We start from the raw sequence: 26990 nt of genomic DNA, 5'->3' as shown, positions 1-26990 counted from the left end.
AAGCCTCACTCTCAAGCATGCAGCTGCATTCACTGTCTGCTTAGTTAATCATATTAGGGACAATTCCTCATTCAATTTTTTTCACTCCTGCTGACTCACTCCCTTCCAATCCAGGAAATGGGGTACAAAACTGAAAGCAACACAAATTAGTCAGCTAACACGAGGAAATCTGCAGATGCTGTATATTCAAGGAACACACACAAAATGCTGGTGGAACGCAACAGGCCAGGCAGCATCTATATGAAGAAGCACAGTCGACATTTCAGGCCGAAACCCTTCATCAGGACTAACTGAAAGAAGAAATAGTAAGAGATTTGAAAATGGGAGGGGGAGGGGAAGATTTGAAATGATAGGAGAAGACTGGAGGGGGTGGGTGAAGCTAAAAGCTGTAAAGGTGATTGACAAAAGGGATACAAAGCTGGAGAAGGGAGAGGATCATGGGATGGGAGGCCTAGGAAGGAAGGAAGGGGGAGATGGAGAGCAGGCAAGGAGTGATAGTGAGAGGGACAGAAAGAGGAAAGGGGGGCAATTGATAAATAGATAAATAAACAAACAAATAAGGGATGGGCTTAGAAGTGGAGGGGGACATTAACGGAAGTTAGGGAAATCAATGTTCATGCCATCAGGTTGGAGGCTACCCAGATGGTATATAAGGTGTTGTTCCTCCAACCTGAGTGTGGCTTCATCTTGACAGTAGAGGAGGCCATGGATAGACATATCAGAATGGAAGTGAGCCTTGGGTTCTAGCTAGGCCCTGTTAGATCTCAAGTGGCTGTTAGCTGCAAGCTCCAGAATGAATGTTGGCATCATTCACGTTCCCATTCACAGATAATAGACCAGATGCAGCGTACGTTAAGGATGTGATCACAAGTTACAATACACTCAGTGGTTACTTTATTAAGTAAATCCTCGACCTAATAAGGAGGCCTTGGGTAATTGTTCATGGTGTTCTACTGCTATAACCTATCCACTTCAAGGTTTGACACATTGAGCATTCAGAAATGCTCTTCTGCACAATGCTGTTGTTACACGTGGTTATTGGAGTTCCTGTCAGCAAGAACTGGTCTGGCCATTCTCAATAGACAATAGACAATAGGTGCAGAAGTAGACCATTCAGCCCTTCGAGCCTGCACTGCCATTCTGAGATCATGGCTGATCATCCACAGACCTCCTCATGGCGATTTGGCCATTATGTTTCTGGTGACTTTCTCCTCAGACCTCTCCCATTAACAACGCATTTTCATCTTTAGAACTGCTTCTCACTGGATATTTTTGGTTTCTCGCGCCATTCTCTGTAACCTCTAGAGACTGTTGTGAGCGAAAATCCCAGAGATCAGCAGTTTCTGAGATACTCAGGCCACCCCATCTGGCACCAACAATCATTCTACAGTCAAAGTCACTTAGATTACATTTCTTCCCCACCCTGATGTTTGGTTTGAACAACAACTGAACCTCTTTACCATGTCTGCAAGGATTCATGCAATCATTTTCTACCAAATGATCAATTTCCAAATGATCCACCACATTCAAGAACAGTTACTACCCCTCAACTACTAGGCTCTTGAAAAAAATGTGGATAACTACACTCATTCTATTTCTGGTGTTCCTACAACCAATAATTTCATTTTAAGTACACTTAACCTTGTTATTTCATGTTCACCTTATTTATAGCTATTTCTTTATATTTGCATTTGCATAGTTTGCTGTTCATTGATCATGTTTACAGTTATTGATTGATAGATTTGATGAGTATACGCACAGGAATAAGAATCTCAGTGTTGTATGTAGGGATGTATGTACTCCAATAATGAATTTTAGTTTGAAATTTGAACTTTCAACCTCTGAACATGATTAGCTGATAAGAAATTTGCATTTATGAGTGTACCAAACAAAGTGCCCTCTGTGTGTATATTGGGATTTAGGCAAAAGTCCATAATGGTCCCTGTGGGTGAAAGGTGCAGGTTAATTGGAGCAGGTAGTTTAAATGGTTCCACATGGGCTACTTGGGCAAAAGGGCTTGTTTCTGTGCTGTAATTTTCTGTCTCTATGATTTTAAATGAAAATGAACTATCTACAAAGAAGTTGTATTTCTGATGACACTGAGGATGATTGTTCCAATAATTACTGGTGGGCAGTGAAGAATTAACAACCTCACTAGAGACGCATTGCAGGGCTGATTTCTCCATTGTTCAAAACATGAAGGTAAACACAGTCACAATGTTTCAGAGACAAGCAAACTTATTCAGAATTATCAGATATGAAGTTCCATGTACAGCAAAATTTAGAGAATTGATAGGTTGCATTAAACGTTTTGCAAAATTATTTTAACATTAGTATATAGCAGAGAGTTTCTTACAATACTCTGGTAACTTCATTGACACCCATAAGACATAGGAGCAGAACTGGGCCATCTATTCGGCTCCATCATTCCATCATCATTGATTATTATTCTTCTCAACCCCATTCTCCTGCTTCATTCCCAAACCTTTGATGTCTGGACTATTCAAGAACCCATCAACCTCCACTTTAAATACACCCTCCACAGCCAACTGTGGCAAAGAATTCTACAATTTCACCACCCTCTAATTAAAGAATTACCTCCTCCTCTCTATTGTAAATGCTGATCATCCTTATTCAATACTGATAACCCTTTTTTCTCCATTCCAGATTTCAATTTCCTTGACTGAAAATGACCTTCAGTTCCTGTCTCCAGTTCACTAGGAGAGGCTTTTTTTAAAAAAGTCCAGTAACTTGTTTCCAGTACCATCAGGATTTGGGTGCATGCAGTTTGGCACCATCCCAGCAACTCCTGACATCACTTTCCTCCTGACTGGAAGTCCACAGGTAGGGTTGTTCTTGGGTGAATAGATTACTGCAGTTCGCTCTGGATGGTCAGCCAACCCTCTATAACGGGTAGAAGCTAGCTACAAACGAGACATATAGGCTGCAGTCATCGGAGGAAGCAATTGCTTATATGGAAAGAGGAAATCTTAAATATTCATACATTACATAGACCCTTTCCTTTAAAGCAGAGGATCCCAACTTTGGGTCCACGGACGCCTCGGTTAATTCAAAGGCTCCATGGCATTAGAAAAGTTCGAGGCAACTGCTTTAAAAAAAGGAAGACTTTCTTAATGAACAAGTTCTGAAATAAATTTACTTCTGAACATAAGGTACAGTTCATTCTCTACCGAAAGGGAAGTGCATTACAGAACTTGATCGTAAAGATCGATTTAACCCTCCACAAAATTTTAAGATTTCATCAGTTTCTGCTTTCGGTCGCAATTATCAGTTTTGTTTTGTTCTGCATCTAGTTCACGCAGAGCGGGAAAGATCAGATTGTTATTACAGAGCTCGTTAGCTGATCCACAGTCTGCTCCTCCTTGGATGTTCCGGGTTCAGTGGCTGATCTGGAAGAGCTTAAATTAAGACAAAGTAGAGCCTTCTCTAAAGCATGTTGAAACTGCGAAGTAGAAAAATAGTAAACAATGGGATCGACCACACTGTTCAGATACGTTATAAACAGCGTATTGTAAAAGATATTCACTGCTGTGTGATACGACTTGCAGTCGAAGGGTCTTCTTAGTTTAGTGACCAAAACCGCGACCACAGCAACACTGGTGGGCAAGAAGCAAATGACAAAAACTGCAGCCACGGCTATCACAAGTTTCACAGTTCGCTTGTATTTAGCCCGCATTCCAGTTTCCATCTGGCGTAACCTCCAGATGATGGAGGACGTAGAGAAGAGGATAACTGAAACTGGCAAAAGAAACTTAAAGAATATAAAAATAAAGTCTGTCCAAATTGCTGTGGGACTCAGAGCCTTGTTAATGCTGAAAGGCTCACAGTTTGTCACGTTGTGCTGTTTGAAGTCATGTTTGGCGAACAGCAAGTGCAAACAAATTGCCGCCGCTACAATCCACAGACCGCCGGCTATCATCACCGCACACCTTGTAGGGATCTTGTTTACCTTGTGGAGTGGATGAACCACCTTAAGGTAACGATCGATCGCAATAACCATGAGGAAAAAGACGCTGCCAATCCGGTTCAAGGAAATCATGTAAATGTTCAGTCGACACAGTCCTTCACCAAAAATCCAGTCCTTCCCTCGGAGAAAATAATCAGCTCGGAAGGGTAGACAGCACATTAACAGAGTGTCCGCAACCATCAGATTCAGTGAATACACAATACTCGGTTTCCGGGACTTCACATGAGCACAAAAGATCCACAAAGCAACCGTATTTCCAACAATCCCTAGGATGAATGTGACGATAATTACGGGCGGGTTGTAGGACGAGTTAACAATTTCATCAGGAGCACATTCCGGGGTCGAGTTCGCCATTGCGCGAAAAAAGCGGCCACACAGTCAAGATGTTTGTTTCAGAAGAGAGCAAACTCATTCGGAGACGAACAACTTTACAAGCTGGTCTTCTTCGAATGAGCTTGTTCCCCTGTGGGTGGAGTATGCAGACGGAGTGAAATAACCAGAGAACCAATAAGTCGTGCGATCAAATCAAGTTCCGGAGAAGCTCGAAGCATCCTCATTTAAATTATGCGGCAGAGAATGAAATATATTTGGATATTATCGCCAGGCTTAAAATTGTACAATACTTAGTTTTGTTGTTGAGTGCCTGAATAATTTTACGTTAAAATTAACCATGGGGCATAATTTTAAAGTGATTGGAGGGAGAGGCAAGTTTTTTTTTACGCAGCGAGGTTGGGTGCGAGGAACACGCTGCCAGGTTTGGCGGTGGCGGCGGATACATTAAGGGCATTTCAAAAACTTTTGGGTAGGCACATGGATGAAGGAAAATGGAGGACTATGCAGGCGGGAAGAGTTAGACTGATCTCAAAATGGGATAAATCTCGACACACAAGGTATATGTTCCAAAAATAACGGCAATGTTGCAATACTCAAAGATCATTTCACTTTGTTATTAAAGTCATTCTTGAAAAATTTCCTGAAGACAATTGAAATGGAAACTCCCAGCAAGTCAACTTTGGAAAGCAAACGGAGCTTATGATTCCGTTTGTAGGTCTTTCATTTTAACGATTTCAGCAGTTTGTGAGTGCCTTTTGAAATGCATACGCCTCTCTGAACATCATCTGATATCAGCAAACTTGCTGTATCTAAGCAACTGGGTTTTTAAAATTATTTTAAGGAATTGTAATACAGAAGTCCAACTACTTCCCCTGCTTCGGGGAAGTGATTCAGCGTAAGTGACATAGTTGCTGAACAGAATGGCTTAAAAATATCTGAATGGATGAGTTTCTATCCTGGTGTGCAGTGGAGATGCAGAGGGACATGATAAGTTCGGGGAAGAGGAAACCGTCAAAGCAGCAGAGGGCTTCAGAGTTATCACAGTCATCCGTAGTCCTTTCACTTGCAGGGAGGAAACAGAATCAAACAGTGAGTTATGAAACTAACGCTGGGGGGGTAAACAGAATTTTCTGTGGAAATGCGTCAGGGATTCCTACGGGAGATAAAAACCTGGTACTCATTTCTGGGTCGTGATCCTGTTGGAAATATGGGAAAACGTCCAGGAACTGACGTTCAGGAGAGAGTAATTTGCACGAGCACTCTCACACTGTCCTTGTCAGCAGGCTTGATGACATTGCAGCAGTCATTCTTATTGAAGGGAGAGTTGCAAATTCAGGTTCACTCGGTCAGAGTGAGCAAATTGAAACAATTAGTGCTGAGTTGGCAGAGAGTGATGAATGGATCTGGAGAAGGAGAGGACTTTGAAGAGGGACCCAGTTTTGTGGAGGATTCTGGAAATGGGGATTCTCAGTGTTGATCATGGGGACTCGGGCTTCTTAAGAACTTCTCAGGAGGGTCTGGAATCAAGCATCACTCAAGTTACACGTGGGAATAGCAGGATTTAAGGATGGATTATTGCTGAATATATCTCCAACAGTGTGAATTCTGAGAATGTTACTGTACAAACTGAGTGGAGGGAGAGTGTGAGGGTGAGGGATCAGCAGCAACACAGGTTTGGATCTACCTCGGATGTGAGGTTATCGATGTACTCGAAACAGTACATCAGAAATGAATGCAGGACCAGGCCATAGAGTTCCCTGGACATCATCCATGATTCATTCAGATCTTCAGCTCAACACTTGATGCACATTGGCACAAATGGCAAAACCTCTGCCTCACTGCACCAGAACTCTGGGTTCAACACAAAACTCTGGATTCCTTTGGGTGCTCTCGTGTCCTTCCCAAACACCAAACACATGCAGGTCAGCAGCGGAGTGACCTACTGTAATTTGCTTCTAGTGTTAGGTTGTTGGTAGAATATGGGAGGAAATAAAGAGGATGTGGGGAGAATTTTTTGAAGTTGGAATCAATTAGCATTTTGGTAAAAGGATGCTTGACAATCACTGGAAATATGATGGGCCAAATAGCCTGGTTTTCCCTCTGCCTTTGTGTCTTGCTTACAGAATTAAGAATATGTGTATTCAAAACCCAAAAATTTTAAGTTGTTAGTTGCCATAAACCACACTGAACATGCACCTTGTCACGCATGTGGAATGGTGGCAAGCCTCACTCTCAACTCTGCAGCGTCATTCAGCAACAGCTGTTTAACCATATCAGGAACAATTCTCTTTCAATTCCTTCACTCAGACTGACTCCCTCCTTCCCATCCAGGCAAAGTGGTGCTAAACTGAAAGCAAGCTCAATTAGTCGAAGTGGAAGTGTGCCCTTACATTCTCGGTAAGGCTAGCAATCTCAGGTGCACTGTCAGCTGCCAGATCCAGAATGAAGGGTGGCATCATTCGTGTTCCCAATCACTGAAAATAGCCCAGATTGTGCATATGTTAAAGATTTGGTCACAAGTTACAATACACTCAGTGGCCACTTTATAAGGTTAATCCTCTGCTGCTGTAGCCCAACCATCTCAGTGTTCGAAATGTTGAGCATTCAGGGATGCTTATCTGCACAGCACTGTGGTAACACATGGTTACTGGAGTTCCTGTCAGCAAGAACTGGTCCAGCCATTCTCCCCTGACCTCTCTCATTAACAAAACATTTTCATCAACAGAACTGCTTCTCACTGAATGTTTTTGGAACTTCGTACCATTCTCTGTAACCTCTAGAGACTGTTGTGAGTGAAAATCCCAGAGATCAACAGCAGTTTCTAAGATACTCAGTCCACCCCATCTGGCACCAACAATCATTCTATGGTCAAAGTCACTTAGATCACATTTCTTCCCCATTCTAATGTTTGGTTCAAGCAACAATTGAACGCCTTGACCACATCTGCATGTCTTCATGCATTGAGTTTCTGCCACACGAAACACCACGTTCAAGAACAGTTACTAACCCCCCCCCAAACCATTCGGGCTCTTGAACAAAAGGGGATAACTACACTCGTTCTGTTTCTGCTGTTCCCACAGCCAATGATCTTCCTTTAAGGATGCTTTATCTTGTTATTTCATGTTCTTTTTATTTGTTGCTATTTACTTATATTTGTATTTCCACAGTGTGTTGTTCATTGATCCTGTTTACAGTTACTGATCTATAGATTTACCGTATGCCCACAGGAAAAAGAATCTCAGGGTTTTACATGGTGACATGTATGTACTCTGATAATAAATTTTTCTTTGAAATTTGAACTTTTGAAATTTAAATAGGATTGGCTGATTAGATATTTGCATTAGATATTTAGATACCTAATAAAGTGGTTACTGAGTGTATATTGGGATATAGGCAAAAGTCCATAATGGCCACTGGCCACTGTGAGTGGAGGGATACTGCAGGTACGGTACCTGCTGACCAGAATGCCCGGGAGTTCTGCTGCTTTCAACTTGAATAAAGACTGATGATGATGGATTGCAAAGGCTCTCCCAGAGTATCAGAGCAAACCTGCAGTGAGGTTAATTAACCAGTGAAAGAACTAGCCTGGTGAAGATCAGAGGCACAAAGCTTCATCACTTGGTCTTATGTAGGGGTCCTTCCTATTGCCTGTGAATTACCCTCCCAACAGCCAGTGCTCATGCTGAGACATGCAATATGAACTCATTGAGTCTGTAATGTGGAATTAGGTTTGCAGGTCTGGCAAATGAGACAGAAAACACTTACTGCCAATAGAATATTTCTCATTAATTTACAAACAGTAAAAATTCAACCGAACGTTCATGTTTCACAAGTTATTCGAATTGTAAATAAGACTAGTTATTATGAGCTAACCAATCCACTATTTATTCAACTAAACCCTTTAAAATTCAGAGATTTCATAGATTTTAAAATAATACAAGTTATGTATAAAGTAAAAAATGGACAGCTACCACAAAGTATCCAAAGATTGTTTAAAATGAGAGAAAGTCAACATGATTTGAGCGGAACATGTATATTTCAAAAACAAAGGATAAGAACAAATGCAAAACATCATTGTATTTCAGTCAAAGGGGTGAATCAATGGAACAGTTCTAGTAAGCATTTAAAAACATGCACTACTCTTAATAAGTTTTAAAAATTAAAGTCCTGGGCTTTGGCTAAGTGGGCTTCGGCGTAAGGGGACTTCAGTAAGCCTGTGTGATTGCTCGCTGAGGGGAAGAAGGTAAGGTTGCTAGGTGCTTTTTAGATTTATTCTATTAATTCAGTTCAGGTATGGGGGAGACAGTCAGAGCAGTGGTGTGCTCCATATGCGGTATGTGGGAAGTCAGGGTCAACACAGTTGTCCCTGATGACCATACCTGCAAGAGGTGCGTCCAGCTGCAGCTCCTATCAGCCCGAGTTAGGGAGTTGGAGCTGGAGCTGGATGAACTACAGATCATTCGGGAGGCAGAGGCAGAGATAGATAGGAGTTATCAGGAGGTAGTCACACTAAAAAACCAAGAAGTAGGCAGATGGGTGACGGTCCAGAGAGGCAGGGGGAGCAGGCAGAGAGAGCAGAGCACCCCTGCGGCCATTCCCATTAACAATAAGTATACCGTACTGGGTACTGTTGATGGGGATGACCTACCAGGAATGAGTTGCAGTGGTCCTGCCTCTGGCACAGAGGTTGAACCCTCAACTAGAATGGGGAGGAGGGAAGAGAAGAGAGCGATAGTTTTAGGGGATTCTATAGTTAGGGGGGCAGATAGGAGATTTTGTGGGGCAGATCGGGAGTCTCGGATGGTATGTTGCCTCCCTGGTGCCAGGGTCCGGGACATCTCAGATCGAGTGCAGGCTATTCTTGAGAACGAGGGCATGAACCCAGATGTAGTGGTCCATGTAGGGACCAATGATGTAGGTAAGGTGAGTGAGGGGGTCCTGCTTAGAGAGTTCAGGGAGTTAGGAGTGAAGCTGAAAGGCAGGACCTCCAGGGTGACAATCTCGGGATTGCTACCTGTGCCACGTGCGAGTGAGGCGAAGAATAGAATGATTATGCGCATTAATATGAGGCTGAGAGCATGGTGCAGGAAGGAAGGGTTCAGGTTTTTGGATAATTGGTCTTTGTTCCAGGGACATTGGGATCTGTTTCGAAGGGACGGTCTACATCTGAACCAGAGGGGTACTAACATTCTTGCAGGAGTGTTTGCCAGTGCTGCTCGGGGGGGTTTAAACTAGATGTGCAGGGGGCAGGGATCCAGATCCAGAGGATTGGTCAGAAGGAGCATGGGGTTAAATGTGTAGAAGGTTTGGGTGATCTTGAGAAGGTCATCAAAATTCAGGGTGCAATTAGCCCGATGGAAGTTTAAGGAGCTGGGTTAGGTACAGTAGACAGTGTTTTAAGCAAAGAGAGGAGGAATGGGCTAAGAATTCTATACTTGAATGCACGTAGTGTCAGAAATAAGACAGATGAGCTTGAAGCTCAGATGAAAATGGGGAACTACGATATTGTTGGGATAACAGAGACATGGCTGCAAGGGGATCAGGCCTGGGAATTGAGTGTACCAGGGTATACGTGCTATCGTAGAGACAGAAATATGGGAAGAGGGGGTGGGGTGGCCCTGTTGGTGAAGAATGAGATTCAGTCCTTAGCAAGAGGTGATTTGGGAACAGGGGAAGTAGGGTCTGTGTGGATTGAGCTGAGGAACAGTAAGGGTAAAAAGACCCTAATGAGTGTTGTGTACAGGCCCCCAAACAGTAGCGTGGATATTGGGTACAAGTTGATTAGGGAGTTAACATTGGCATGTGCTAAAGGTAATGCAGTCGTTATGGGAGATTTCAACATGCAGGTGAACTGGGAGAATCAGGTAGGTGCTGGACCCCAGGATAGGGAGTTCGTGGAGAGTCTAAGGGATGTATTTTTGGAACAGCTTGTGCTTGAACCAACCAGTAACGAGGCTATTTTGGACTTGGTGATGTGTAATGAACAGGAATTGATAAGTGATCTTGAAGTAAAGGAGCCATTAGGAAGAAGTGATCATAACATGATAAGTTTTTATCTACAATTTGAGAGGGATAAGGGCAGATCAGAGGTGTCAGTGTTGCAATTAAATAAAGGAGACTACGGAGCCATGAGGGAAGAGCTGGCCAAAGTTAAATGGGCGGATGCCCTGGCAGGAAAGACAGTGGATCAGCAGTGGCAGATATTCTTGGGCATAATACAAAAGATGCAAAAGCAGTTCATTCCAATGAGAAGGAAGGATTCAAAGAGGGGGAAGGGGCCACAGTGGTTGACAAAGGAAGTCAGAGATTGTATAGCATTAAAGAAAAAGAAGTATGACAGGGCTAAGATGAGTGGGAATACAGATGATTGGGAAAGTTTTAAGGAACAGCAGATCTTAACTAAAAAAGCAATACGGAGAGAAAAAATCAGGTATGAGCTCAGTCTAGCCAGGAATATAAAAGGGGATAGCAAAAGCTTTTTTAGCTATGTCAAGAGAAAGAAGATAGTTAAGAACAATGTTGGCTCCTTGAAGAATGAATTGGGAGAAGTTGTTATGGGAAACAGGGAAATGGCAAGAGAATTTAATGCATACTTTAGATCTGTCTTCACCAGGGAGGACACAAGCAATCTCCCAGATGTATGGATGGGCCAGGGTCATAAGATATCAGAGGAATTGAGACAGATTGACATTAGGAAAGAAACTGTGATGAGTAGACTGGTAGGACTGAAGGCTAATAAATCCCCGGGTCCAGATGGTCTGCATCCGAGGGTTCTAAAAGAGGTGGCTCAGGAAATTGCGGATGCATTGGTAATCATTTTCCAATGTTCCTTAGATTCAGGATCAGTTCCTGAAGGTTGGAGAGTGGCTAATGTTATCCCACTTTTCAAGAAGGGAGGGAAGGAGAAAACGGAGAACTATCGCCCTGTTAGCCTAACGTCAGTCGTGGGGAAGATGCTTGAGTCCATTATTAAGGACGAAATAGTGGCACATCTAGATGGCAGAAATAGGATTAGGCCGAGCCAGCATGGATTTACCAAGGGCAAATCATGCTTGACTAATCTGTTGGAGTTTTTTGAGGGTGTAACAAGGGTGTTAGATGAGGGTAAGCCAGTGGATGTTGTATACCTAGATTTTCAGAAGGCATTCGATAAGGTGCCACATAGGAGATTGGTGAGTAAAATCAGAACCCATGGCATTGGGGGCAGGGTTTCAACATGGATAGAAAACTGGTTGGCAGATAGAAAGCAAAGGGTAGCAGTGAATGGGTGTTTCTCGGACTGGCTGGAGGTGACTAGTGGGGTACCACAGGGCTCTGTATTGGGACCACAGCTCTTTACAATTTATGTCAATGATTTAGATGAGGGCATTGAAAACTATATCAGCAAGTTTGCTGACGATACTAAACTGGGTGGCAGTGTGACATGCGAAGAGGACGTTAGGAGAATACAGGGAGACTTGGATAGGCTGGGTGAGTGGGCAGATACTTGGCAGATATCATTCAATGTGAATAAATGTGAAGTTATCCACTTTGGAAGCAGGAACAAGAGGGCAGAGTATTGTCTGAACGGTGTAGAGTTAGGTAAGGGAGAAATGCAAAGAGACCTAGAGATTGAGAGGGGATCTGATTGAAACGTTTAAGATAATTAAAGGATTTGATAGGATTGAGGCAGGAAATATGTTCCAGATGTTGGGAGAGTCCAGTACCAGAGGGCATGGATTGAGAATAAGAGGTCAGTTATTTAAAACAGAGTTGAGGAAGAGCTTCTTCTCCCAGAGAATTGTGCAGGTGTGGAATGCACTACCTCTGAAGACGGTGGAGGCCAATTCTCTGGATGCTTTCAAGAAGGAGCTAGATAGATATCTGATGAATAGGGGAATCAAGGGATATGGGGACAAGGCAGGGACTGGGTATTGATAGTGAATGATCAGCCATGATCTCAGAATGGCGGTGCAGACTCGAGGGGCCAAATGGTCTACTTCTGCACCTATTGTCTTGATGCACCATCAATAACTCACACTGAGACGTAAGGCGAGATATCGGCTTTTATTGACTGGAAGAAGGAACCAGGAGTGAGTGTCTATCATACTATGTCCTGGAGACTGAGGCCTCTGATCGCCTTTATACAGGGGCCTGTGGGAGGAGCCACAGGAGCAGTCAGCAGGGGGCGTGTCCAGACAGGCACATAGTTCACCACATGTCTATTGTCTATTGTCTATAAAATACTTGATTTAAAATGAGTGGGAGTAATGTAAATAAATTATATTTGGAATTCGATTTTGTGTTAAAAGATTATGAATTTTTTTGTTTTTGATGTGATAATTGACGCCAAATATATTGATGTATAAGTAGGAGAGGTAGGAATAATAAGCTGTAGCTTCAGCCTACACCTTTTCGGTCTGTTTTAAAGAATATCTATGCTTTTGTTGTGATTTTGTCCTATGAAATCATTGTTGTAAATGATGCTTCTTGTTATGTTTGTACTGGCCAAAATAAATTAATTTCAGTATCAATTTCAAGTCAAGTCAAGTCGCTTTCTATTGTCATTTCAACCATAAACTGCTGCTACATTACACAGTAAAAATGAAACAATGTTCCTCCACGACCATACATTCTGAAACTAAACATACATTCAATGAACATACTTAGCTAAAAGCGGGTGCAGGGCATACTTTGCCAATGATCATGTGCCGCCATTTGCCTTAATCAAAGGGAGAGAGAGAACCTCCCACACATGCTCTATATATACCCAGCATATTTGAAACAGGATGCCAGCCAGCTGGCCAATGGGGAAAACAGCTGCAGCTTCTAAACTAACCAGTCACAGTTGAAGCAGCTTTCGAAAATCAGAATAAGCCATGCCCCCACAGGACGGAGTCCTAGTGCTCCAGACCATCCTTCATTGCTATCTGCATTTCTGCCTCACTGAAAGCCTTCCTCCTGTCCTGTTTCTGTCACTGGAGACAAGACTGTTTCATTCAACAAATGCAAGGTGCCATCTGTCTTTGGGAACCCCTGGCCTACAGCTGCTCTGAGTACAGAAGGAGCTTTCGGGATGGAACTGAGAAGCTCATGCCCATACTTCAGAAACTCAAGTGAGAGCTGCGTAATTAGTAGGTGGAGCAGAGCACCTCACCTATACCCACCCGACACCCGGTCAGGAAGCATCTGCCCATCAGTGGAGGACCATAAACCCATCATGAGGTATTGAATCAGGATAAGGCTATTCGGACCATCGAGTCTATTTAATCATGGTTGAGTTGTTGTTTTGAACTCCATTCTACCAACTTCTCCTTGTAATCTTTACCCTACCCCCCCCCCCTTAACAATCAAGAAGCTATAAATCTTTGTCTTAAATACACTCAATGATTTGGTCTCCACTGCCCTATATGACAATGAATTCCACAGATTCCCCACAATCTGACTGAGGAAATTCCTCGTCTCAGTTCCAAAGAGATGTCCCTTTGTTCTGAGGCTGTGCCCTTGGATCTGGGATCCTCTCCTATAAATGGAAACATGCTGTCCAAGTCCACATTAACCAGGTTTGTGGTTCCTCATGTCGAGATGACTAATTACTGGTACCCCAGAATGGAAAAGATACATCTATAGAAATGGACAGGAGTGGATAATGTTCTTGATATGAACAGATGGACCTATTGCACCCTGTTGTGTATTTAATATTTCAATCATTGTTGAGTGATCTTGCATATATATTAGCTGATTAAGTATTCTTGTTTATTTAAATAATTATTTATGGGTTATATGTAAAAGACGTTAACTGCATACTCACTTAAAATAAAAGATGCAGTTACACCTGTATTTCAGACAACGTGATTTCCTTGAATTAGTTTAATAATTTGAAGTTAAAAAAAGAACATGTGCTCTTTATTCCTCTTCCTGCACACGCTCTTTCACATCCTCATTTTGCATATTCTCCTTTCTGTAGACAAATAACTTCTGATTCATTTTTGCAAATTTGCGATTTCATCCAGCCTTAATTTCTACATCACAGCATTTCCATGCAACCCATGCTCCACCTTTGAGAAACCTCGGTGATGCATCGCCCAGAGCACGACATGCAGTTCTGGCCAGCTGGACGCGAGAGTGCTGGGGAGGAGAATGACCAGGATGGAGCAGTTCCATTGTGTGGAGAACAGGAGAAGCTCGCTCTGCTTTCCTTGCAGCTCAGGAGATCCTGAACAAGCATGACTGAGGTATTAAAGGTAGAGTAGACTGTAGGAAACTTCTCCTCATACCAAAGGTGATCAAAACTATAGGTTTAAGGTTAGAGAGAAAAGATTTCACACTGATCCGCTGATGCTCATCCTTCCTGACTGCAGCCAGTTTGTAACAAACAGGTAGTTTTGGGTAAAACCCTACTGTCACACACAGTACGATGGTAGAGCTAACCTGACCTCCAGTGTGGAGTTTAGACGTTCTCCCCATGATTGTGTGGGTTTCTGCCAGATGCTCTGGCTCCCTCCCATAGCTCTGAGATAAATGTGCTGACAGGTTAAATGGCCACCGTAAGTTGCTCCAGTGGGTGTGTATGAATGGTAAAATCCTAGCGTGTTTGGGGAGAATGGAGGAAATAGCATGGGATTAGTGCGGATTCGGAGTAAGTGATCGGTGCAGACTGGGAGATGTACATCACTGTAACTCCAAGGGAAACTCCAGTGCAAACTCCTTTTGATCTGACTGGGCTTCAGGCTCCTCCTCCCCCTCCCTCAGCCTGTGCAAGCATCTCTCTTTCGCATCTCCGCTCTGGCAAATGGATAAACATTGATGGCACGAACATCAATTTCTCCAATCTCCAGTAAGTTTTCCCCTTCCCCTCCCTCTTGTTCATTTCCCAACTCTGGCCTCTTACCTCTACTCCTCACCTGCCTATCACCTCCCCCTGCTGCCCCTCCTCTTTCCCTTTCTCCCATGGACCACTCTCCTCTCCTATCAAATTCCTTCTTCTTCAGCCCTTTTCCACCTATCACCTCCCAACTTCTTACTTCTTCCCCCCCCCCCCGCCTCATCCTCCAGGATTCATCTACCACCTCCTAGCTTGTTCTCCTTCCCCCCCCCCCCCACCTTCTTATTCTGGCATCTTTTCCCTTCCATCCCAGTCCCAAATCATCAACTGTTTATTCATTATGATTGATGCTGCCTGACCTGCTGACTTCCTCCATCATTTTGTGTGTGTTGGCTTGGATCAACTGTTTATATGATTTCTCGTGGTTGAGAGTCACCATTTCTCAACAGCGTTCCATATTTACATATGATTTACATATAATGATAAGATTTAGCAACAGAATCAGCCCATTTGGTCATTGAGTCTGCTCCACCATTCAATCATGCTTACAGTTTTTTTTCAACCCATTTCTCCTGCCTTCCTGCCCTGTAAGCTTTAACCCATTTCTAAAGAGATAAATCTCTGCCTTAAGTTTACTCATTGACTTGGCCTGCACCATCCACTGTGGGAAAAAATTCCACGGAATCTCCACTCTCTGACTGAAGAAATCCCTCCTCATCAAAAGTTGAGATTGATTGAGAGGAAGCATTGATCGTGTGGATAGTCAGAGGCTTTTACCCAGGGCTGAAGTGGTTGCCACAAGAGGACACAGGTTCAAGGGGCTGGGGAGTAGGTACAGAGGAGATGTCAGGGGTAAGGTTTTTATTCAGAGAGCAGTGAGTGCGTGGAATGGGCTGCCGGCAACGAAGGTAGAGGCAGATACAATAGGGTGTTTGAAGAGACTTTTGGATAGGTACACGGAGCTTAGAAAAATAGAGGGCCATGGGTAAGCCTAGTAATTTCCAAGGTAAGGACATGTTTGGCACAACTTTGTGGGCCGAAGGACCTGTATTGTGCTGTAGGTTTTCTATGTTCTATGTTCTAAATTCCAAAGGATATCCCTTTGCTCTCAGATCCTAAAATTTTCTAATGATGGTAACATCCTCTCCATATCCACTCTGTCCAGGCCTTTCAGTAGCTACTGAAGAGATTCCAACACCCCTCCCCCTCCCCCCACCAAATACCGGCCCAAAGCCATCAGCTGCTCCTCAGTCATTAAACTAATGAAAATCTGTACTGGGAGGCTTAAAAGCAGATCTTTTTTTATAATTTAAAATGGAGTTGTCAATCCACAGTCTCCACAACGAGCATTTATAAAAATAAATAAATAAACAAACAAACAGAGAGGGGGGAGGGAGAGAGAGAGAACAGTGTGTGTGCTATTTCAGTAACGGAGAGACAGAAAGTCTGTGAGTTGCCTTGGAAACTGAAAGGTGGAACTATGTGATTGTCAGCTGGTGTTGAGCACTTGTGGAATATATACAGGATCAGCTGGCTTTGTAGTCAGACACAAGGAAGACGCTGACAGTGGTTGAGCTTCATGTGCCCACGACAAAGGTGAGGTTTTTGCTCATAGTATGGACAAAGGAGTGACTGGTGGGGAGCTGTCGGTGCGTCCAACCCTTGCCTGGGTTGATAGCTCCACCACAGAAGACGGTCTCCTTTCTGTGGTCACAGTCGGTGACTTTAATAAGTTTCGGGAGCAGGAGGACGTGGAAGATTCGACGGCATCGGCACTGGGGAGACAAAACAACTCCCTCTCTCAATTCAAATTCCAGAACGGAACTGGCTGCTTACCATCCCACCGTAAGACTGTATCATCTAATCACCTGAGCTGGGAGGAGCTTGGGAACTTTATTCACTCACTTATATATGCACATACTCTGCAAACCTGTTTTGCCTGATCTCGTTTCGTATTACTTTCTCACGTAGTTACTAATAAAATAGAGTTTATAACGGAAGACTCAGACTCCAGCTGTGTCCATTTCTGCTGGTCCTTTTTAACCCGCTACGGGCTACGTAACAATGTAAAAAACCATTACTTTTAGAATTATAGCTGGCTGGAATGAGTACATTAGAAGAAAAAACATGGGGTTTTCTTGATTATGTGAGTAGTGAACAAACTCGTTGAGCTTCTCCTTGGGCTGTAATCACAATTGGTGCTAAGGGCCTCTGAAATTCCCCAGGCCAGTTATCACAATTGGAGCCCCTCAATGAGCAGAAGGTTGTGAAACTTGTTATCCTGGTTCTCTCAGCAACTATTCTACAATATTTTTAACTTTGTTTTGGACATTTTAATGTTTTATTTGTTTTTATTTTAAGGATACAGCACAGTAACTGGCCCTCCTGTCCAACAGGCCCACATTGCCCACTGACGCCCATGTGACCAATTAACCTACTAACCGGTACATCTTTGGAATGTGGGAGGAAAACAGGGAACGCTGAGGAAACCCACACAAACTCCTTACACACAGCAGTGGAACTAAACACAAGTCACTGGCATTGTAGTAACATTATGCCACCCTATATACAGTATCCTATCTCTTGTTTTCTTGAAATAAATGGCCTGTAGCAACTTACTCAGACAATGCGTATGACCTGGGGGCATCTCAGAGAGGCAGCTTCCAACAAGAAATCTTGGTGTGCAGGCGTCCATGAGGTCACGAAGAGTCAGACTCGACTTAACAACTGAACAACAACAAGCAACTTTCTTCCTTTCTCATCACTCTGAATCCTTGAAACCTGCTTATTTCTCCTTATAAAATCTTTTGCTGCAATGGGGCATGTTTTGGGTGAGGAAACAAAGACTCCATAATAATCTCCATTATTTAACCAAGTTAAGTCTCCATCATCCCTTTAAGAGATTTATGTCTATATTCAGATATGATGAGCCTCTATTTTACGTTTCAAACATTGGTTCTGCGGATAATCAAAATCTGCAGGTTTCTTCAGGTTTACTCCCCTATTCCCTCCCCTATCCTCTTTATGATTCTGTCTTTGGCTCTGCCAGAGATAGAGATGTCCATCATTAAGGATCACCATCACCCAGGACATGCCCTCTTCTCATTGCTACCATCAGGAAGGAGGTACAGGAGCCTGAAGACTCACACACAACAATTCAGGAACAGCTTCTTCCCCTCTGCCATTGATTTCTGAATGGACATTGAACCCCTGAACACTACCTCACTGCTTTTTTTTTCATTTAACTATATATTTACAGTAATTCAAAGTTTTTATCATTATGTACTGCAATGTGTACATAGCAACAAATTTTGCCGGTGATTCTGATTGTGATTGTGATCTTGTCCCTCTGTCTCTGATACACTGTCAAATGACCAACCTACTCTCAGTTTGTTCATGCACCGAACTCTGAGTCCTCATGTGCACAAAGGAAAGCTCCACCTTTCAGTTAGTTTCTGGGCTGTGCACACAAGTTCTCCTCAACAGAACTCTGCAGCCCTGTTAGTGTAGTACAGTCAGTCATTCTTCCTGCAGACATTGGTAGAAAACCTCTCATAGACCCTCCTTACTATGCAATTGTAAATCCCACATTAGTTAAAACCCAACTTGGCTGCTTCACTTTCAGCCTGAACTAGTGGAAATCTGTGAACTGGCTCCTTTTCAGTTCTGTTCAAAGTTCAAAATAAACTTATTATTATTACAGTATGTATAGGTCACCAGCTGCGATTCATTTTCTTGTGGTTATTCACTGTAGATGGAAAAAAATACAACAGAATCAGTGAAAAGCAACAGTCAAATGAAAACAGACAGGTAACACTGCAAAAGAAGGCAACTTGTGCAAATACAAAATCAATCTATAAATGAATAGGTAAGTGTAACCCCTGGTGTTTTCCCTCTCCAGTCCCGCCACACTCGTAGGATTGAGATGGCTCTCCAACCACAAACCCCGGTTTGAGTGGATGCTGTGTAATTTGCTACCATTACAGATTAGTGCCAGGAAATAACAGACAGTACACTGCACACGATTACGGGAACTATATTTATGAATCTTAACTAAAGGGTTAGTAACGAAAAACAAGAAGAAAAGGGCCCATTTTAATTAAACAGCCAAATGTGCACAAATTAGAGCTCGACATTTCACCACCGTATTCACCGATCCTCAATCAATCTCGGCCCCTGGCTTCATCGAATCACGGTCCCGCACCTGGTCGAATCCTACGACCTGTCCTCTCGAGCATCTTCTCTCTTCATCTCCTCTTGAGCAAAAGCCCCAAGCCCAACCCTAGTGTCCCTCACCAGGAAAACCTCCACCCAGGTCCACCATCCTCATCTTCCCTCATCTTCAACAGTAACCCCAACCAGCTGGAAGCAGAACCGACTGCTCTTAGAGAACCGCTAAATGAAATACCTACAGCATAACAGTGAAGTTATGAACCAGGGCATTACATAAAAAACATAAAAGGATAGATAAATATAAAAAACAAACTAACAATAGTAGGACTCTAGTTGTAGAGTCCTTGAAAGTGATACCATCGGCTGTGTAATCAGTTCAGCTTTGAAGTGACTGAAGTCCCTGAGTCAGGGAATTTGTCCATTGATATCTAAAGGGAAGGTCAGCTTCTTTTTGGCCACCATCATACTTTGATGCAGGAACTTTTGGGGTTTAGAATATAATCTACTGAGCCATTCTGATTTCAAAGGCTTTTTAGAAGTCGGCACGCAGCAGACTGTGCAGTTTTCCACATGGCAGGTAGATGGCAGTGTTGTAATTCTTCCAGAAGGGTTCATTGGGACATGGCTGGTTGTGTAACACTCTTCATTATCGCAACCAGTTTAATACTGTTTCAGGTCCTTCTCTGAATCCAACTGTCCAATGGCTTCTGTAACAATGATGACCTCAGAAGCAAAGAAAAATGCTGGCAATAATCGCCAGAGTTAACCAGCTGAAACCTTCTGTTTGTCTTGCTCCTCCGGATTATATCTGAGTAGCACCCACACAAAATGCTGGAGGATCTCAGCAGGTCAGGCAGCATCTATAGAAATGAATAAACAGTTGATGTTTCAACCTGAGACTCTTCTTCAGGACAGGATTATGTGATTTTGGTCGCAAACTTTCCTGTCTGTTGCTTCTACTCCTTATCATCCTATCATAGCTATAAATATCTTCGATGACTCACTGTCCAGTGTTCTCTGAGGTACAGAATCACAAGAATTCATATCCTCCAGGACAATCAATTTTCACTATCTCTGTTTTAATGGTTGACCTCATATCTGAAAATTGTGCCCTTTAAATCAAGATTACCTCTAGAAAGGAAATAGCTTCTCACCATCAAGCGTGTCAAGCCCTTCAGAATCATACAATTTTCACTAGGGTCACCTCATCCTTTTACCCCCTCCCTGGAGAGGACGGGAACAGAAACTGGTAGGTGAGGAGTGGAACCATTAGGGGAGGGGATGATGGGCAGATGGTTAATGACGGAAGTGGACAGAGGAAGAAGAGAGCTAAATGTGTGTGTGTGTGGGACGACTTAAGGTGTAGGTGTGGCTGCGTGGACCAGGAAAGGTGGAGATCTTTCAGAGTCCATCTCAGGAAACAGACTTGCTGCTGACATTTTTTATAAACCCACTGACTCCCGTAGCTACCTCAACTGTCATTCTCCCCTCCCACACTGAATCCTTCAAGGACACCATCCTTTTTCTCAGTTTCTCTACCCCCACCACAACTGCTCTCAAAGTGAGGCCTACCATTCCAGGGCATCCAAAATGTCTTCCTTCTTCTTGAAAAATGGCTTCTGCTCTGAGATAGTTGATGAAGCCCTCATACACATTTCCTCCATTTCTACACTTCTGCCCTCAACAACTTCCGTTTTCCCAGGCACAATACAGATGGGCCCCCAGACACAGGGTTCCACTGAGGCCTAATCTTCCATTCCACCAGCCTCCATGCCTAACACATTATCTTCCACCATTTCCGCCAGCATCAATATGATCCACCACTAATCACATTTCTTCTCTTGCCTCACCTCTTTCTCTTCATGATTTCCCAGCCCAATCATCTCCACAAACCACCTCTCCCCAGTACTTCCCCTGTAACCCTAAGAGGTGCAACACCACTACTCAGGGCTTTATAGGCCCTTTCAGATAAAACAGACATTGTAAGACAGAGATTGCACTTGTTCCAACATGGTCTACCGAATTCAGTGCTCACTTGCACTCGTGAAAGCAAGTACAGATTAACATTAAATCTGCAGACACAAGGGATGCTGTTGTAGTATGGCGGACTGACCTCTAATTTGCTGAGGCCAGGCGGAACCTCTCAGACTCCTCCTCTTACTTACCTCTTAGTAAGGACCTCACTCAGGGTAAGTAGGAGACCATCACCAACCTCATCAACTCTGGAGATCTCCCATCCACTGCCACCAACCTCATAATTCCCTTAGCAGGCACTGCTAGTTGCTACCTCCTACCCAAGATCCAAAAGTCTGACTCTGCTTGCTCCTGCCCCACTGAACTCGTGACTGCATATCTTGACACCGTTTTACCTCCCTTGGTTCATTTCCTTCCCACCTACATCCATGACTACACATGTTCTGGATCTCCTGAACAATTTTCAACTCTGTGTCCCTGATCACCTCATTGTTATCCAGTTACTATACACTTGTATAGCCCATCAAAAAGGCCTTAAGGCTCTTTGCTTCTTTTTTGACAATAGATCAGACAAATTCCCCTCCACCAGCACTCTTCTCCCCCTGGTAGAGTTGGCCCTCACCTTCAACAATTTCCCTTTCACCTCCTCCCACTTTCTCCAACTCTAGGTGGAGCCACGGGCACCCACATGGGCCAGCCCCAGTTATACCTGCCTTTGCATTTGCAAAATGGGACCGTCTATGTTCCAAGCCATCCCTGCTAATGCTCCCCAATGTTTGCTGTGCTTCATTGATGACAGCATTGGTGCTGCTTCATGCACCTATGTTGAGCTCGTCAACTTCATCAACATTGCCTCCAACTTCCATCTGTTAAATTGACCTGGTCCATTTCTGAATCCTCTCTCTCCCCTTTCTCAATCTCTGCATACAAAATGTCTACTGAGATCTTTCATAAATCTACAAAGTCCCACGGCTATCTTGACTATACTCTTCCCACCTTGCGTCCTGTGAAAATATTATTCCCTTTTCTCAGTTTCTTCACCTCTGCCGCATTTGTTCCCAGGATGAGGACTCCTTTTCCAGGACATCAGAGATGTCCTCCTTCTTTAGACAACAGGGTTTCTGTTCCTCCACCATTGATGCTGCCCTCGCCTTATCTTCCTGCCACCTCAATTGTGATAGAGTCCGTCTTGTTCTTAGCCTCAGCTTCTAGCACGTCCTTGTCCGCAACTTGCGTCGTATTCAATTAAACCCTGCCACCAAACACATCTTTACCTTGACTCTTTGCTTTCCATAAGGATTTCCCCATTCATGATTATCTTGTCCAATTGTCTCTTCCCACTAATCTCTCTCCCAGTGCTTATTCCTGCAAGCAGAAGAAACTTTACACCTGCCCATTCATCTTCTCCCTCACCTGTATTCAGGACCCCAAATAGTCCTTCCAGGTAAGGCAAAACTCCACTGGTGAATCTGTTAGGGGTCGCCTACTGTATCCTGAGCTCCTGATGTGGCCTCCCTTACCTTTTACTTTCTCCTGGTGCCCTTCCTCCTTCCTGGTTTCCCATGGTCCACTCTTCTCTCCTATCAGATTCCTTCTTCTTCAGCTCTTTATCTTTTCCACCTATCACCTCCCAGCTTCTTACTTCATCCGCTCTCCCCCACCCACCTGGCCCGCCTCCCCTCCACCCATTTTCTTATTCTGGCTTCGTCCCCCTTCCTTTCCAGTCCTGATGGGGGGGGGGAAGGGGGAAGTAAAGAGCTGGGAAGCTGAGAGGTGAAAAAGATAAAGTGCTGGAGAAAGAGGAATCTGATAGGAGAGTGTAGAAGACCATGGAAGAAAGGGAAGGGGGAAGAGCATGAAAGGGAGGTGATGGGCAGGTAAGGAGATGAGGTGAGAGAGGACAATGGGAATGGAAATGCTGATGGGGGGGGAGGAAATTACTGAAGGTTTGAGAAATCGATGTTCATGCCATCAGCTTAGAGGCCACCCAGACGGAATATAAGGTGTTGCTCCTCTAACCTGAGTGTGGTCTCATCATGGTGGTAGAGGAGGCCATGGATCGACACGTTGGAATTCTGCTTGCAAAGAAAAATGCCAGGAGGGAGATCAGTTGGGAGGGATGCATGGACAAGGGAGTCACATTGGGAGTGATTCTTGCAGAAAGAGGGAGGAGGGGAGTCACATTGGGAGTGATTCTTGCAGAAAGAGGGAGGAGGGAAAGATATGCTTGGTGGAAGGATGGTTGAAGTAACAGAGAAATTTCCCCTTTTCTCCCTTAGTCCTGATGCAGAGGTGTCTGCTTGCATCTTTTGCCTCTATAGGTGCTGTCTGGCCCACTGAGTTCTTGGTTTTATTCAATATTGAAGATTGTCTATCTCCAGATCTAATGCAGCATTAGAAAATCAATAAGCGTAAAGAACACCATTAAGTATGAATACATCAGATTAGGTATATACGTAGATTGATTGTATGTGTTAGGGTGTATTCCACAGTTATACAATGTAGCAAATATTTATTTCAGCAGCAACCAGTCTTCAGATCTGAATGTGGATTGTAAATTGAAATGCAGCTCAGAACAATGGTCTTCCTGGAGCTGCAGACTGGGGTCAATTGCAAACCAGGAAAAACCCACTCACCTGAGATGTCTGCATATGCATGAATGCAGCCAGAGAGACAGAGGTGTGTTGGTATGAAGATCCAGATGTCAGAAATTATGTGCAACTCAAAGAAAGGATTACAGATGCATGGTAACTATAGAAAATGTCCTGTTGTTACCTTTCTTCTTTAACATATAAAATGTGATGCAATATTGGGTCAGGAGGCCTCTTTGCCCAACAGTGGCTCCAGTAGGATTCCTGCTTGTCTGGCTAAATACAGATTTCTATATCCTCCAGCTTCAGAGTCTCTGCTAACTCAGTTACAAGCCTATGTACATAAAGTGATGCTAGACACAGGAGAATCTGTACATAAGGTGACTGACAGGAAACAAAAAAGTTGTGGTGTTCCAGATTCCTCCATATACAGTCTCTTTTTTCTCCCCCATCTCTATGTCCCCTCCGCTTTGCAATATCAGCCAACATTCCAATCATCTCCTAATAATTTGCTGTGCTTTCATGCTAACTTTCTGTATATTATGTTCACGGGTAACTAGGCCCTTCCTGTGCAACTCAGCTTTCTGTACTCTCACAGTCCGAAGTCCAGGTCGAGCTTATTGCCATGTGTACAGAACATGTATGCACAGATGAAGTGAGAAACAAGGGAACATAGCATTAGATAAGCAACGTTCACAAGAAAAGACAAGCATAAAATATGCACGCTTTCACAAGAAAAAAACAACTAAAACAAAAAAAAAACAGGTGGGGATCTTTGATGATGGATATTGCCTTCTTGAGGTACCGCCATTTAAGCAAAGTTCTGCTTTTCTATTTCCTTATGCTCAACCTGCATAACGCACCATTATCTTATCAGCAGTCAGATGCATAACTTGTTCACACTTCACTCCCCCACGTAGCTTCATATTATCAGTAAATTATCAGCTTTCATCCACCCTCAATTCACTCATTATGTGCCATGTCATATGACATAGGTGATCATTGCCTTTCCATGACCATGATTGTTCTTGGCAAATTTTCCTACGGAAGTGGTTTGCCCTTAACTTCTTCTGGGTAGTGTCTTTACAAGACAGGTGACCCCACCATTACCAATACTCTTCAGAAACTGTCTGCCTGTCACCCTCCTATACAGTGCCTACTGAGTGTATGTTCGTTGTCTTCTGCTCCTGTAGCCAATCCACTTCAAGATTCAACATATTGTGCGTTCAGAGATGCTCTTCTGCAACCCACTGTTGTAACACCGTTGGTTATAACTTGTCACCTTCTTGTTGGCTTGAACTGGTCTGGCCAGTCCCCTCTGACATCTCTCATTAACAAGGAATTTTCAATCACAGAGCTGCTCACCAGATGTTCTTTATTTTGTTTTTCGCACCAGTCTCCATAAACTCTGGAGATCAGTAGTTTCTGAGATACCAGTCTGTCTGGCACCAACAATCATCCCACGGTCAAAATCACCTCTCTTCCACATTCTGATGTTTGGTCTAAACAACAACAGAACCTGTTAACCATGTCTACGTGCTCTTATGCATTGGGTTTCTGCCACATGATGGGCTGATTAGGTATTTGCATTATTGAGCTGCTGTACAAGTGTACCTTTTATAATGCTCACTGTGGGTAAGTCTTTAATTTCAACTGTGAGTAGCTGAGACATCAGTATCCTGTGATCCCTGTGGAGAACCATGAGCCAATATGAAGGTAATCCGTTTCATTTCCTTCTCTTCTCTGTTATTTAGCCAGACCTCTATCCATGCAATGAGATCTTGTCCTATGCTGCCTGGATTACCTATGTATACTACCTCTACTACTTTCCCTTTATCCAGCCTGCTCATTTAATGCACAAAGAACTCTGACAACAAACAAAATCTCCCTTTCATTGAACTACGTATATTGACTCTGCTTGATGATTATGAATGCTTTGCTCCTTCTACATTAATAATTGAATCTGCCATTTTCTCAAATTTTACTGTCCCCCTCTGTTCTCCAAAATAGGAGTTACTTTGCAGAATTCCAGTCCGCTGGGGCCTTTCCAGAATCTTGAGAACTTTGCAAGATCATAAGCAATGTATCCATCATTTCTGTCACTTATTTTAGAACCTAGATGCAAGTCCAGGTCTCAACGGCCTTTAATCCCATTAATTTGCCTCATATTTCCTCCAATGTTTTTGAATCAGACTCCAAATCAGAACTTTTAAAAACTACAAATTTCAGTAAGCACGGCATATATATTAAAAAATAAGCTAAGTAAGTAGTGCAAAAAGAGATCAAAACACTGAAGTAGTGTCCATGGGGTTCATTGTCTATTCAGAAATCTAATGACGGAGTAGAAGCTGTTCCTAAAAAATAAAGTGTGTATCTTCTTCAGGCTCCTTTACCTCTTCTCTGATGGTAGCAATGAGAGGATGGCATGTCCTGGGTGATGGAGGTCCTTAATGATAAATGCCGCTTTCTCGATGCCTCTTGAAGGTGTCCTTGACACAGAGCAGGCTAGTGCCCAAGACGGAGCTGGCTAGGTTTACAACTTTCTCCAGTTTTTTCCAATCCTGTGCAGTGACCCCTCCATGGGGTGATGCACTCTGTTAGAATGCTCTCCACAGTACAGAAAGTCTTTGATCATGTAGCAAGTGTCCTCGAACTCCTACCTTCCTTTTATCCCTGGACTTTCTGCTGCCATTGCAATGCTTTTAGTATCTCCTACCTTTAAGACAGACGAAATATTTATTCAAAGCTTCTTTATTGATGTTGGAGATGGTTCCTTGTGGACGTTACACACTGGTTTTAAACAACAACTGGGCCTGTCGGGACTTGTCTGCCAAGTGGAAGATTGTAGACTGAGTTGGAAACAGTGCTTTGTGGACTTTACACGCCAGATTTAAACAGTAAGTGGGACCCGCTGGGACTTGTCTGTGGAGTGGAAGATCACAGAGTGAGTTGGAGACAGTTCCTTGTGGACTTTACACAGTTTAAAACAGCAACCAGATTTTGTTGGGATTAGTTTGCTAAGCAGAAGATTGCTTGGATTATTAGTAACTTAGTAAAGGCAATAAAAAAGGAAGGTGTGAGTGGAGCGGCCATTGTGGGAGCAGGCCAGTATAGCATGGTCAGGCTT

The 26990-nt window shown here is 43.4% G+C and overlaps 1 protein-coding gene across 1 annotated transcript; it reads right to left on the bottom strand.

Annotated features, from left to right (window-relative positions):
* Positions 1-2246: 2246 nt before the first annotated feature.
* Positions 2247-4406, bottom strand: LOC132403535 (hydroxycarboxylic acid receptor 2-like). Its single transcript, XM_059986931.1, has one exon. The coding sequence runs from the start codon at positions 4340-4342 to the stop codon at positions 3335-3337; it is 1008 nt and encodes a 335-aa protein (XP_059842914.1). The 5' UTR covers positions 4343-4406; the 3' UTR covers positions 2247-3334.
* Between the last annotated feature and the right edge of the window lie 22584 nt (positions 4407-26990).

Source organism: Hypanus sabinus, chromosome 13 (assembly GCF_030144855.1).
Source record: "Hypanus sabinus isolate sHypSab1 chromosome 13, sHypSab1.hap1, whole genome shotgun sequence".
NCBI lineage: Eukaryota > Metazoa > Chordata > Chondrichthyes > Myliobatiformes > Dasyatidae > Hypanus > Hypanus sabinus.
Note: the sequence above shows the minus strand (reverse complement) of the source record. Positions and strands in the feature narration are given on the sequence as shown.